The 15,461-nt window shown below is 37.3% G+C and overlaps 2 protein-coding genes across 6 annotated transcripts; both read left to right on the top strand.

The window, feature by feature from the left end:
* The first annotated feature begins 601 nt into the window (after nt 1-601).
* LOC109002666 (scarecrow-like protein 33) lies at nt 602-3,703 on the top strand. 2 transcript variants are annotated; one of them, XM_018980521.2, is made up of 2 exons: nt 602-780; nt 1,116-3,703. In XM_018980521.2, exon 2 carries the CDS (start codon nt 1,140-1,142, stop codon nt 3,360-3,362), a length of 2,223 nt encoding a protein of 740 aa, XP_018836066.1. In that variant the 5' UTR covers nt 602-780; nt 1,116-1,139; the 3' UTR covers nt 3,363-3,703. The 2 variants fall into 2 exon arrangements, with proteins under 2 accessions (XP_018836066.1, XP_018836065.1); XM_018980520.2 differs by having other exon boundaries at nt 622-780; nt 921-3,703.
* A 7,394-nt stretch (nt 3,704-11,097) lies between these two features.
* Nucleotides 11,098-15,461, top strand: LOC109002667 (scarecrow-like protein 34). Of its 4 annotated transcripts, none has more exons than XR_004801539.1 (3): nt 11,118-11,454; nt 11,588-13,933; nt 14,979-15,461. XR_004801539.1 is itself a non-coding variant. In XM_018980522.2 (2 exons), exon 2 carries the CDS (start codon nt 11,601-11,603, stop codon nt 13,869-13,871), a length of 2,271 nt encoding a protein of 756 aa, XP_018836067.1. In that variant the 5' UTR covers nt 11,098-11,454; nt 11,588-11,600; the 3' UTR covers nt 13,872-14,085. The 4 variants fall into 4 exon arrangements, 2 of the variants coding, with proteins under 2 accessions (XP_018836067.1, XP_035546059.1); XR_001998043.1 differs by having other exon boundaries at nt 14,975-15,461; XM_018980522.2 differs by lacking the exon at nt 14,979-15,461 and having other exon boundaries at nt 11,098-11,454; nt 11,588-14,085.

The following is a 15,461-nucleotide window of genomic DNA, read 5'->3' as shown; positions in this document are numbered from 1 at the left end:
ATATAAATATTTATAAAACATTTGAGAGATGATAAATAAACATAATCTATGAACCTCTTAATTTGAAATGAGTTCTTCTATAATGTATACTATAAATTTAATACTAGTAGGATCTATATATTGCCTTTTTTTAAAAAAAAAATTGAGTAATGTTAGTATAATTTTAATAAGTATAAATTTCGTATATTCATTTTGAAAAAATTATAGCTTGTTATTAGAAAAGTAATTTTGTTTTGTGAATACATGATTTTATCTATTTTTTTAAAAATACGCAGTACTTATATATTTTAAAATTATAAATATTATATTTTCTAAAAAAATACTAAGGGGATGCATGGAAGAAAAAAAATATTTTTTATTTTTTTAAAAGAAATAATTTATACAAGTACTAAATAGATAAATTTTTTACAGAATTTTTTTTTATAAAAAATAGATATTATGTTGAAAAAATATAAAAAAAACTTTTATTTTTAATGGAACTTTTATTTTTTATAAATAATCTGTTAGCCTTACTTTTTTTTTAAAAAAAAAAAAAAATCATGTTTCTGGAAAAGAAAGTCAAGACACTAGTCTAGTGTAGACCAATCTAGTATTTTAATAGACAGCCGTGCCATAGTCATGGTGGGCGCGTGAGTCGCAGAACTCTAGTTGTTTCTGGGAAAGTTCTTCCTTTGTAGTGGAAAGAAACATACCCAACTCCAATCCTCGTTGCCAAATAAAATAAAAGCTTAAAACCAGATCTCGTACTGATCTCAATTAGGATCTTGTCCTGTCTGTCAGGTACGCAAAATCTTGGAGTTCACTAATCATTATTTGTTCCTTCACTGCCTTAAATTTCATTTCTATGCAACTCATAATTGCCTGAATCTAATGCTTTCCTACGTTCTTCTTCGGTTACTTTGTATCCCTTTTCTGTGAAGTTTCGCTTTTTGGGGGTGACTGTATCAGGGAGCGTGTTTAGGCTTTAGTTCTGTAATTGATTGAAAGAGAAAAGAGAGACTTGCTTTTGATCTGACCTGTTTGATCAAGTTTTGGCTCTAGTTTGGTGTAAAATAGTTAGTTTATTTTTTTGGGGGGGGGAGGAGATTATCGATTTGGTTTTTGGGGTTTTTCAGAGGTGGCTGTTGAAGAACTTGGTCATGGGTTCACAGGATGCCCAATTCTTCGGTTCCCTTAACGGGTTCAACTTTGATGGAGAACTCTTTTTTCCAAACTCAGATCAGTACCCAGATGTTGCAAATGGAATTAAATCCAATAAACCCGGTTCCTATTTTCAATCAAGTTTTGGGGGTGGTGATTCTCCCTCTGATGATAGCGACGGTTCTGATACTGTCCTCAAGTACATAAACCAGGTACTTATGGAAGAGGATATGGAGTCGAAGCCTTGTATGTTCCATGATCCGTTGGCTCTTCAAGCTGCGGAGAAATCATTTTATGAACTCCTTGGTGGGAAGGACCCTCCTTCGCCCGATCAACGTCTACCTTATATTGACCAAAATATTGGGAGTCCAGATGATAATTCTTCAGGCAGTTGTAGTGATCACAGCAGCAATGGCAGCTCCAGTTTTAGTAATGGAAACACTGTTGATTCTCTTTGGAATCATGCTAAATTTGGAGAATACAAACCCGCTCTGTCTAAAAATCCCCTTCCTACTGACTTTGTTTTCCGGTCCACTTCAAAGCCTAGTGCGCCATTATCATTCAACTCTCTGAACAGCTTCACTAGGGATGGTTATGGGCTGTTTGACTCTTCTACCAGTAAACTTGTGTTTTCGGAGTTGTTTACTGAGGGCGACTCAGTTTTGCAGTTCAACAGAGGTGTAGAGGAAGCTAGTAAATTCTTGCCTAAAGGAAATCAACTGATCGTTGATCCGGAGAGTAACAAAACTTCTCCAATTATGAATAAGAAGGCTCCAGAAGTGGTAGTTAAGACAGAGATTGACGAGAGGGAGCAATCCCCTGCTGGATTGAGAGGAAGGAAGACTTATGAGAGGGGGGATACAGAGTTAGAAGATGGGAGGAGTACCAAGCAAGCGGTGATTTCTATGGATGAGAGTGAACTATCAGACATGTTTGATAAAGTATTGCTCTGTGGTGTAACAAAAGAGGAGCCTTCTTTGTGTATGGATGAAGGCTTGGTTAATGGAAACAAGAATCTCCGGCAGAATGGACAATTCAATAAATCTAGTGGTGAGAAGACTCGTGTGAAGAAACAAAGCAATAAGAACGTAGTGGATTTGAGAACTCTACTGGTTCTGTGTGCACAAGCAGTCTCTGCTGATGATAGGAGGACTGCCACTGAACTGCTAAAACAGATTAGGAAGCACTCGTCCCCATTTGGCGATGGGTCTAAGAGGCTGGCCCATTGCATTGCAGACAGCCTTGAAGCACGCTTGGATGGCACTGGAACCCAGATTTATACTGCTTTAGCTTCCAAAAGAACGTCAGCTGCTGATATGTTGAAAGCATACCAGACCTATATTTCAACCTGCCCATTCCAGAAGCTTGCAATTATCTTTGCAAATCATATGATTTTGCAGGCAGCTGAGAAAGCAGAGACACTTCATGTTATAGATTTTGGTATCCTTTATGGTTTCCAGTGGCCTGCTCTCATCCACTGTCTCTCAAGAAGATCTGGTGGGCCTCCCAAGCTACGCATTACAGGTATAGAGCTTCCCCAGCCTGGTTTCCGGCCAGCAGAAAGAGTCCAGGACACAGGGCGTCGCTTGGCAAAGTATTGTGAGCGCTTCGGGATCCCCTTTGAGTTTAATGCAATAGCACAGAAGTGGGATACTATCCGTATTGAGGACCTCAAAATTAATAGAAATGAGGTACTTGCTGTAAATTGTATTTACCGATTTAAGAACCTACTTGATGAGACGGTTGTGGTAAACAGTCCGAGGAATCTTGTTCTGAACTTAATTAGAAAAACAAATCCTGATATTTTTGTCCATGGTATTGTTAATGGATCCTACAATGCCCCGTTCTTTGTCACGCGGTTCCGTGAGGCCCTGTTCCACTTCTCCACAATGTTTGATATGCTTGATGCTAATATTGCACGTGAAGATCCAACGAGGCTGATGTTTGAAAAAGAGTTTTTTGCGCGGGAGGCCATGAATGTCATAGCTTGTGAAGGTTCAGAGAGAGTGGAGAGGCCTGAGACCTACAAGCAGTGGCAAGTTCGAAACACAAGGGCTGGGTTTAGGCAGCTTCCTCTAGATCGTGAACTCATGAAGAAAGTGAGAGATAAAGTGGCAGGCATGTACCATGAGGATTTTGTGGTCAATGAAGATGGCCACTGGATGCTTCAAGGTTGGAAGGGCCGGATTGTCCATGCTTCCTCTTGCTGGGTACCTGTGTAGCGTTTGGAAGTATACCTTGTACACCGTTTAATTGTTGGTAGAATGTAGCTAATCTTGAACTTTTGTATAATGCACCCAGCATAAACATCATATCATAGAAATGTAGTAACAGTACTAGTGTCCGATTTAGGTAGTGCTGTAACATATGGAACGGTGTTTTATTTATTATATATGTTTCATCAGCCTTTCATCTATAGCTGGAGTTTCACTATTAGGAGCAGCTAATTGCTTGGTGGGAATGAGATTTTGCACCATTCACCGCACTTGCTGCAAGTGGAACTTAATACTTCTGTATTGACTAGTTTTGTGAATTTGAACACGAATCTTCCAATTATACTTGATATGGTGGAATATTAGGCTGTGAAACTAAACCGTATTTCTTTCTTTTGCCATGTTGATATGGTTACCTTGTTCATTCCATGAATGTAGCCAAAATGGAGTTTGGCCATGATTATACCAACACCTTTTCCTTTGTTTGTACTTATGAATTTCACCCCAACAAAACCTGAATGTTAGAGGTTAGATTTGCCTGGCTAGGATTCCAATCAATTGCACAAACTTGGCAAGTTTTTCCACTGATGTAAGCCTGCAACTGCAAGTGCATGACTGCTACTACGTAGCTAACATAGCTGGAGTGGATTGTGGAGGCCAGCAATGGAGGAATCCTAAAAGTAAATGAATATTAAAAGAGAAATTGTAATGTAAGAGACCCCCCTGAAAGTGCCAAACCAACACCACTGATATTAAACAACTGCTGAGCAATATTTTAAGTGTTCCAGTGGGAAACACAGATGTATGGTGGAGGAGGTCCAATCAGAGCCAAGACAATTTGCTATTTTATCCATGGACTGATCATTACTAAGTTACAATATTCCATCGAATACATAAATAAACAAGAAGTATTAAGGCCACAAAAGAGATTTTACAGAATTAAACTCATAAATTGATACGGTTTTATAGAATACGTTAGATCTAATTTACAATGAAAATAATTTTTCAATCTAACATATCAAATCAAGTCACGTCGGTTTGTGGGATCTGCTAAAACATTTCTTTTTTAACTTTTTATTTCAAATTAAATACTGACTATTTCATAAAGTGCAAGATCTCATATACAAATAACATGAGTTATAATGAATACTGTTTGATGGGTTTGTGGAGATTTATGTATCGGTTACTGTCGATCTTTTAGGATGTTTCTGATATTAAAATAAGAGTAAAAGGGTATTGGGATTGGGAGTGATGGTGTTCATTGTTCAATATGGCCATAGGTATTGGGATTGTGAAACTGTTGAGTATGTTTTCTGTTTTTCCCTTTTCCTAATTTCAATCATTTTTTCAACCGGAAAATACGTGATTTTCTTACTAAACATGTTTGTTGAGGGATTGGATTGTTCAACGCTGTAGCATCTGAATGCGAATAGAATCAATCTTATTGGCCAGTGGCAAGTCCAAGTGGAAGATATGCTTGGAACAAGCATCTTCGAAGATTCCACCAGCGGTTCTTTTCGATGCTGACATAAGTATTAGTTTTGTTTTCTTAGTCCAAGAATTGGGACCAAGAGTGTCTTATTAAGAAACAGTGAGTGAATTCATATTAGAAAAATATTATTCCTGTATTTTTTTAATCATTATTTTTTTTTTGGGAAGCAAATCTCAGATAAAAAATAAAAAAAAAGTTCAATTATTTAATATTGCCTTATAACTTGATGAAAAAATATGATTAAAATGATGATAAATAATACTTCTATATTTAAAGGTTTCTCTCTGGATAGTGAGTATCAGAACATTTGCAGCCACTACTACATGCTCGCCTCTTTTTTTTTTTTTTTCCTCTCATCAAGTAAAATATTCATAGATAAACTAACAGATTACAGGATACAAGCCAATGGGGTGGGAGTCCCCTACAACCTTCTCAAAACTAACAGATACATCACAAAAAAAGAAAAAAGAAAAAAAGGTAAAGCAAAAAGTTTGGCTCACACCTATTTCTCACTAGGGAAAGCCGCTTGAAGTTGTTTTAATATAGTCTGATAAATAAACTATAATAATGCGGCTAGAAGCCGCAGTGAAGGGTTTGTGATATATCTAGTTGGTTTGGACTGGCTAGAAGAGACTTTCATATCTACTTTCACTTGACCCTTAGTTAGGGAAAGTGGGAATATAGGAATGTAGCAACCGGAGGATGCGTCGATACGCCGGCATAGGACCTTCATTGTTTGTGGTGGCGCGTGTGGTTCACGCATCACTCTAGGAAATAAGGCATTGGTCGGATCTGAGAGATTAGAAGGCACTGATCCCAGTGGTGCCGCGCGTGACAGCGGCATACTCTATCTGGCGTGGTAGCGCGTGAAACTCATGAGCGGTATGAGCCGCATGTGAGACTCACTTGCCGCTCTTTTGAGCAGTTTTCTTCGACTTTCTGACATATCACCTCTCTAATTGATAGAGTTTTTCTACTCGTTTCTTGGATACAAAAAGTGAGTTTGTGGAAAATTTCAAAGATTGATAGTCTGAGATGAATGGATTTGAGGTGAATTGTAACTCAAGATAAAACAGAAGTTGTGTCATAAAAAGAAAAAGAAAAGATGGAAATTGGTCCAAGATTTATGAATGATGATATTCAACTAGAAATGAGACCCGACCAAGATAAACATTGCTGATGCTCAATGCATGGTTGAACCAAACACAAACTACGTATATTAGAAGATCTAATGCCAACAAATGCAACAACACTTGAAAAGAATAAATTTGGTACTCTTATAGTCCCCCAAGTTTAGCCATTGCACCCATGACTTTTGCTTGAGGAAGTTGAAGATCACTTTTAACGTTGTGTTTCACACACCTTTGGGCCAAGCTCCAACAACTCAGGTATTTGAAAATGGGCACTGCACAAGGTGGAAAAGACTGTGGTTCGATAGGGTAGCCTTGGGGTCGGATAACCTTTGATGCCAAAGTTAATAAGTATTCTTGAAGTGTAGCAAATAAGTAAGAGAGTCTAGGGATCAGAGAGAGTATTCTTATACCTAGGATCTACTATTTATACTACTACTCTGAGGAGCAGATCGTGCATACTTTCCTGAAGTTCGTGTTTCCCGTTACTGTTTCTTTTGTCAGAGTCTTTAAAGTGGCGTGGCTCTACGATGGCGTCATTAATGTGGCATGTTGTCCGGGTGGCAGAACCATTAATGTGGCGCTGTTCTCCAACCTTCTCCTCCCAGTCTGCATTCCCTCTTGTTCGTTCATGTTTTCTCTGTCACTCACCTCTTCTTTACACAAATATACATCTCCATAGTACTTCGATAAAAATAGAAGCTTTGGGATTGGCGAGCAGACTCATATGGTTTAGCATCAACCATTTTTTTCCTCTTAAGCAGGCTCAGTATGTATTGCTGCTTAAACTCATTTTTTTTTCTAGAAAAACAAAATCTCTATTGGAATTAAGTTCGAATAGCTCCCATGCATGCCTGAAAGGAAATTTGAGAATAAATGGGAAAGTGCCATTGGCCGATACCTGCTTTAAGCTTTAAGAGAAATGATATTCACAGACATTTTAATTATTATTCTCATATGATCTTCTAATATGGACATAAGGGCTCGTTTGGATACAGAGGTGAGATGAAACCATCTTATCTCTTCTAATTTCAACTAATAATCTCATTATTATTCACAAACCATCTTAACTCATCTCATCTCATCTCATCTCACTATCCAAACATGTTGGAGGGAGGTGATTGGAGTGGATGACAAATAACATTTTTCTTTCTTTGAACTGTACAAAGCCTTCCATCTACACATACATACCCGATCAACAATTTCACGACCATTACGGTGTTTTATCTAGATTGATCTAGATTGCGCCTTGGTGGTGATATGCATACATTGTCTCGATTGTTCTAGGCATTACTTGGAGCTTTTTGGGACACTCCGGCATTTTTTATTTTTAAATAAAAATAGAGTTTTTCCTAATTTAACCTATATTAGCTTACGTTTGTTTTTATAAACGAATTTTGTATTGTTTTGAAGGCTTCGAGTGAAAGAGAGAAAATACATAAAGCGACATCCACGGTATTTAATTTTGACCTTATGAATCTCTCATAAAGAATACAATGTTTATTAAATATTGTGGGACTCATTTTATGTCCATCTCTCTTTCACAGTAATACTTTATGAATGTCAGGGATAAGGGCTACTCGCCCGTCTAGGGTGGGTAGCCACTTATCCATGCCCTCCAGCCTCACTTGGGTGATATAGCCATTTCATCCCTTACTCCCACCCCCACTCCTATCCACCCGTCCCCATCAGAGCCTTTGCCACAAACTCGACCCAACCGTCTAGAGCCTTTGGCCCTCTGGCCCTCTGCCACAAACCAACTTTTAGTCTTGCCCACTCATCTCCACCAAATAATCAAATGGTCTCTTTTGAATTAAAAGAGACCCATCGCCATGAAGAGCAGCTGTAGGTCTAGGGGTGATAAACGGTCCGGTCGGACCGAACGGACCGACCGTTTCAGTCCGGACCAGATCGGGCTGAGACTTAGACCGGTCCGGTCCGGTCCATATTTTAGATCCACGGTCCACGGTCCACGATTTTTTCGGACCGGACCGGACCAAATGAAAAATTAAAAAAAAAAAATTTATATATATTTTATATATATAATAATTGTACAATTAACAATATAAATTTTTAAATATATTATTAATACTTGTTAATATTCTATAAATTAGCAATATTTTATATATATCTTCATCTAACCTATCACTATTAACAATATAAAATTTTAAATATGCTATTAACACTTGTTAATATTCTATGAATTAATAAATATATAATATCAATTAGTTAATTATATAGTAATTATATAAATTAATAATATAATTTTTATCTAATTTATTATCATTGACCATATAAAATATTTTTTTATTGAGTTTGTTACATAATCCACATGAATAAGCCACTTAATTTAATTTAGTATTTTAAATAAATTTTTTTATTAATTATTTAAAAAATTAAAAAAAAAAGAGGGCGGATTGGACCGGACCGGACCGGACCAGACCAGACCGATAGCTATCGATCTGGTTCGGTCCCTTTGGATGTTCGGTCCGGTTCGGTCCGATTCGGTCAGGAAAAATGATGGACCGAAAATTTTCGGTCCATCGCCGGACCGGACCGGACCGTTTGCAGCCCTATGTAGGTCTATCCATTCCTTAAATTGGGAGACCTTTTCTCCAATTAAGATCATTCTTCTAGTTAAGGTCACTTGACCCATGGCCATTTCAGAGGCCCACAACCATTAGTTTCTTCCTCTAATCTCATACTCAAGCTAAGAAACTCTACATACTGAGAGAGAAAGAAAGGAAAAAAGGGATGAAGGAAAAGCAAAAAGGAAGAATAAGCAGAAGAAATGAAAGAGAAACAGAAAGCTTGCGACTAGATAAAGCTAGAAATTAGGATTTTTGTTGTTGTATTTATAGGTGAATTAGGCAAGCAGATTAATGGATAAGGTGGACGGGCTTGACAGCAAGTCCACACTACCTAGCCCTAATCTGAAAATCCAAATCTGATTGTAAAAATGAATTAAAGACCACTCGCTTCAAAGCATCTTCAGGTCATGGATAAGGGTGTCAAATCATGTTAACGGGTCGTGTTCGTATCGTGTCAAGACATGTATATTATACTATATGGGTCAATCCGAACACGATCCGTTAGGCTTATCGTGTCAAAATCTCAAATTCTAACACGACCCATTATCATAACTAGTTGACATGACACAACACGACCCGTTAGTGAATACTACGAAATAGGTTAACACGACACGACTCGACCCCTTTTAGCCCGTTTATGTAAATGAGTTGAACATATCCAAAATTAACCCGTTTGACCTAATTAAATTTAGCATAATTTTATATAAATGTTAAAATCACAATATCTATAAAAAATATAAAACTAACTACAAGTCCAGAATTAAAATCTAAACAATAAAATATTGAAATTAAAATCTTAACAATTTTACTTTTAGGCATAAGGGTATAATTGTAAGTTTAAATTTCTTAACGGGTTATAACGGATCAAAATGGGTTGACCCGTTATCAATATTGTTAAGCAATCGTGTCTTAACATATTAGTTTTGACTCGAACCCGTTAAGACTAAACCCAAATTTACTATTATCGTGTCATTGGGTTAACAAGTCATGTCACATATTGCCACCCCTAGTCAAGGGTGGCGTGAGATGTATAGTTTAGTTGTTCTAAAGCAATGGGCAAAATGCTTTCACTAAGACATGCTATAACATAAATATGCATTATACACCTGCCATATTTATGATATAAACATGTTGTCACATAGTTATATCTTCTTTTTTTTTTCCCTTATTAAGCCTATATAATCATCATCATTCTTAAAGTTTCCTAACGAGACTCCAATCTTTAGTATCTATATCAATTTATATCATGTAAATCCTATATATTGCATTGTTGATGGTACTTGAATGATAAAGATGCAAAATTTTTTATAGTTTTATTTAATATGGTGTCCTCAAGGGTGACATATTGCATAGACAAATTAGAGAGGTTTAGGTATGTAGTTTGAGCATTTTCAATAACGAGCAAAATGCTTTAACATTTTCTTTCCCCATTCATGGTTATTCTTGTCGTTTGTTTGTTTGTATTTGGTTATTTTAAGATTGCCCGTTGGCTACTGAATAAATTATTAATTACTTCAGTTGGGAATACTCCTACAAGGAACATTCAGCTATCAAGAGTCTCACAAAAATTCAAGTCAAACCTTGAACCCACCAAAAAAAAAAAAAAAAAAAAAATCCTTTGACCTCCTCACCCACATATCAGAAGTCCCCTTTTGAAAAATCATAAAATATGCGTCTCTTAAACTAATAAATATTCTCTTAATTATCCCAAATCTTATAAACAATTAAAATAAAAAAAAACCCATTATCTTCGCTTTCCCTTAAATTCCATTTAATATTTTTTGTAATTAATGTTGGACATATTAAGAATTTTTTTCCTTAAAAAAAGGAAAGTATTTAAATTTATGATGTTTATAGTAATACTTTATTTCTAAACACGTGCCATATATTCCTATTTTTATAAATATATTGGCATTTGTTATCTTTAAATCATTTTTTTTTTATTGGCATGGGATGTCAAAGAACAAAATCCCAATTATCTCGATGCATAGACCCACATTGGATAATTTAAGGAGAAGTTTCAACTTCCCCAATAAGATGACTTTTATAAATTATTTGTACTAAAAAAGATTCAAACTTTAAACCTAAAGGGAGCATACCACTAAAACCATACCTTTATCAAAAATCATATCTATAATACCTTTAATCTTGTATACAACTCAATATAGGTTATGAAAAATACTATAAAAGAATTACTATAAATTTCTCAGTCTCAAATATCTATAATCTATTACATATAATATATAATTTCTGAAGAATTCTATGTATCAGTTATTATTTATTTTTATATTTTTTATTTATAATTTTTTTATTTCATAATATATGATGTATGAAGGTATTTTTTATAGTGATTTATGAGAAGTTTTTTTCATATTTTTATAGTACAAGTCTTTTTTATTTTTATAATTAACATATTCATAAAGACTAATAAGTTTAAACAGAAATCCAAAAAGTACAAATCATTATTATTTAATGTTCATTATTACTTTGCAATTAGCACTATATATAGGCATACAGAGGGTTGTGCCATCATTTGTGTATCATACGAAAATATAGTACATGTACGGCGTCAAACGCAGCTGTCCGACCCCCCAATCTCTTCCGTTTCATTTCTATTGCAACCCATCTCGAGTCTCTTCCTGTTTGACCTTCTCTTCTACGCAGAAATCTGTTGCTTCTCGTTCATAAACTGGCGAATATCTGGAGGTTCTCTACTCTTTGTTCTTCTCTGGACAGATTTTTCCTCAGGCATAGCTGAGTGCCCCTCTGAGTTGAGTAGAGTTTGGCATACCTTTTCAGTTCAGTTTCTGCATCTGAACCTTCTCTGCTTCACGTACGTAGTCCCATGAATCTGTTGCTTCTCGCGCATAATCTGGTGGATATCTAAGGTTTTTCAAATTTACCTTTTTTCTTTGTTCTTTTCTTTAGCTGTTGTTTTTTTTGTTTTTTTGGTTGCATGGCCATACATGCTTTGGATGGATCTTAGTATTCGATCTGATTGAGGTAGTTGAATGTTTTTAGGTAAATCTTGGTTATGGATCCAAGCTTTTCTGGATATCCTGATTTCACAAACGAAACCCCAGTCAATGACCAAACCGTCTCACCCCATTCTAATTACAACCCAAATCTTGTAAACATGGTCGACTTCAATGTACCCTCCCCAGACTTTGGTTTCCTCGAAAACCCATTTATTCCACCTGATCTGGGCCAGGCGGCAGAGCCATATGCTCCGTCCCCTGCTGCTGATAGCTTGAGCCCGCAGTCGTCGGAGGACAGTGAGTACTCGGAAACAGTTCTCAAGTATATGAACCAGATTCTTATGGAAGAGAACATAGAGGACAAGCCCTCCTTGTTCTTCGACCCTTTGGGTCTCGAAGTCACCGAGAAATCGTTCTATGATGCTCTCGGTCAGAGATACCCTCCTTCTCCCAGTCAATACCAACCGCCGCCTTTTATCAATCGCAACGTCGAGAGTCCCGATGATGTTTTTTCTGGAAGCAGTGGTGATTATGGTACTAATAGTAGTTCTACTACCGCTAGCTCTAGCACTGATACTCAGTGGCTTGGTGATCTTGGGGAGTACAAGTCCTCGATTTCACAGGCTACTCATCCTGCTGACCATGTTTTACAGCCGAATTTGCAGTCTAATAGTGGGTCACAGTTTTTGGCAAATCCCTCGAACGGTGTGAATAATAATTTTGGTGATGGGATGGAGCTTTTGGCTCAGAACATTTTTACTGATAGTGAATCTATTTTGCAATTTAGGAGAGGGTTAGAGGAAGCCAGCAAGTTTCTTCCTAGGGGTAATCAATTGGTTATCGATTTGGAGAGTAGCAAGGTGTTGTCGGAGTTAAAGGGAGAGGATCACAAGGTGGGCAAGGGTGTGAGAGAGAATTCACTAGATGGGTCAAGGGGAAGGAAGAATCATGAGAGGGAAGATATAGATTTAGAAGAAGGGAGGAGTAACAAGCAGTCTGCAGTTTATGTGGAAGAGAGTGAATTATCGGAGATGTTTGATAAGGTGTTGCTTTCAACCAATTCACTGTATACGCTATGCAGTAACAATGAATCAGGGAAGAATGAAGCAAGCAGGGCCTCATGGACAAATGAACAACCACAAGGAGCTAATGGTGGGAAGAGCCGTGGGAAGAAACAGGGAAAGGCGACAGATACTGTTGATTTGAGAGCTCTTTTGATTCTATGTGCACAATCTGTTTCAGCAGGTGACAATACAACTGCTAATGAATTACTGAAGCAGATTAGGCAGCACTCTTCCCCTTTTGGTGATGGTTCTCAGAGAGTGGCCCATTTCTTTGCAAATGGCCTTGAGGCACGCTTGGCTGGGACTCAAATTTTCTATACTCCTTTAGCTTCCAAGAAGATTTCAGCTTATGAAATATTGAAAGCTTTCCAAGTTCATCTTTCAGCTTGCCCTTTCAAGAGGATCTCACTTTTCTTTGCCAACAAGTCAATTTATAAATTATCAGAGAAAGCAACAAGTCTTCATATCATAGACTTCGGTATTGGATATGGTTTCCAGTGGCCAATTCTGATCCATAAGCTCTCTAAGAGATCTGGTGGGCCTCCCAAGCTACGGATTACAGGGATAGAAATTCCCCAACCTGGTTTCCGTCCAACAGAGAGAATCGAGGAGACTGGTCGTCGCTTAGCAAAGTATTGTGAGCGGTTTAATGTGCCTTTTGAGTACCATGCCATGGCATCATCGAACTGGGAGACTATCCAAATTGAGGATCTCAAGATTGATAGGAATGAGATGCTTGCTGTGAACTGTTTGTACCGGTTTAAAAACTTACTTGATGAGACTGTTGAAGAGACCAGTCCACGAAATGCGGTTCTGAATTTAATCAGGAGGATGAACCCCGATATTTTTGTCCATTCAATTGTTAATGGAGCCTATGATGCCCCCTTCTTTGTTACAAGGTTCCGAGAAGCACTCTTCTTCTTCTCTGCATTGTTTGACACATTTGATGTTACTATACCCCGTGAAAACCAAGAGAGGTTAATGTTTGAGAGAGAGATCTATGGAAGGGAGGCTATGAACGTTATAGCATGTGAGGGCTTGAAAAGGGTGGAGAGGCCAGAGACGTACAAGCAGTGGCAACTCCGGACTGTGAGGGCTGGTTTCAGACAGCTTCCTTTGGACCAGGAGCTCATGAACATATTCAAGTCTAAGATGAAGGAATGGTACCACAAGGATTTTGTATTTGATGAAGACAGCCGCTGGATGCTTCTTGGTTGGAAGGGCCGGATTATCAATGCTTCCTCTTGTTGGGTTCCAGCTTAGAAATCTTCCAAAGGATGCTTGTGAAATCTCGATTTAGTGCTGGGCTGGCAAAAATACTTTAGGTACTGTGCAAATGATTATTCTCATACAACTTCGAATGTTTTCATCTCTCTTTGATTTATATGCATGATTATCTGTATATTAATGTTGTATTAAACTTTCTACAGTTGTTTGAACGATATGGTTGAAACATAAGGATGATTCTGCTTGGTGATCTTGAATCTTTTACCCAAAAAGTTAAAATGAAGCTAACTTTGTTGGGTTTCATGTTTCTAGATCGCTTGTAGTGGTAACATGGCCTTTTCTAAGAGAAACCTTTGCTAATTGTCATCTATCATGAACTTTTCATCAGATACTGGATACAGTATCTTTACTCTACTATGTGGATGATGGCATAAGGCCTCGTTTGTATTCACAGCCCATCTCAATTCATCTCAAATCATCGCAACTCATCTCATTACTATTCAGCAACTTTAACTCACAAATCTCACTACTATTCACAACTCATCTCACTACTATTCACAACTCATCTCAACTCATTTTTGAATCCAAACGACACCTTACTGTCCCAGTATGACGTGTAGTGTAACTAGTAGAAATAAAAGACATGGCACAAACTGTAAACCCGGGTGTGACGAAGATGCTGTAATTATACTAGAACTGCATACTTGCTCAAGTATTGGGACTTTTGAACTTCCTCATTGGTGGAGTACTAGGGAGGCTCTGTCCTTTGTACATTTTTTCCATTAATTGGAAGTTGTGTGTTAGTTTTTGTCGATGGTATCAAGGAAAATAAATTTTGGAATTTCATGAATATTGCAGTTCTTCATCATTGCATTATTGTTCACGTCACAGCTTTCCTTTCTGTGTAAATGGTATCTGTAGCTTGATTTAATAAAGTGAATATTTCTCTTTCAGATATTTTAAATGATAGGACTGGAAAACATTGTTAGTGATCAAAATGTATGCTTGGCTGATGCCTCTGTTTGTTTTTGTTGGATGTATGCTGGTGTGGTGCCTGTCTATCTGATTCTGATTGAACCTAATATAATTCATTGGTAATTTTTTTTCGTAATGCGATCATGCTTGCTGGATTCTATTAGGAAGGGAGAAGTCTTGCTCACCACGTCCATTCCCCGATAATTACGGCCACTGATTCTGCCTCTGCCACTACTAGTTTTATGGTCGCCCCTGCCTCGACCAATCATTAAATCTGCCAATGCTTGCATTGGTATACCTTTCTTGTTTTCTTAGCATTCAAACAAACATCTTCTTCCTACAGTTTCCTCCACTGATTTAGCTTTCCACTTTTGGTTTGCTTCAAATATGAGTTGAAAAAATGTCTTTCTCCTAGTGCTGTAAAATGTGTTCCCCAAGTCTTCATGGCTTTCTGGTGGAGGCCATATAACAGGATGATCGAGGGTACTATGCTGGATGTCAAAATTCCGACTCTCACTAAAGATAGTCTAGATTTTGGGAGTTCTGGTTGGACTACATCAATTCTATATTCCAAGTCTGATGTAACAATTCTGGATTTTTCTCCTCAGTTCATAAAATACCCTAATAAATAGATATTTGCTCTTATTCTTA

Source organism: Juglans regia, chromosome 5 (genome assembly GCF_001411555.2).
Source record: "Juglans regia cultivar Chandler chromosome 5, Walnut 2.0, whole genome shotgun sequence".
In the NCBI taxonomy this organism is placed as follows: domain Eukaryota; kingdom Viridiplantae; phylum Streptophyta; class Magnoliopsida; order Fagales; family Juglandaceae; genus Juglans; species Juglans regia.
Note: the sequence above shows the minus strand (reverse complement) of the source record. Positions and strands in the feature narration are given on the sequence as shown.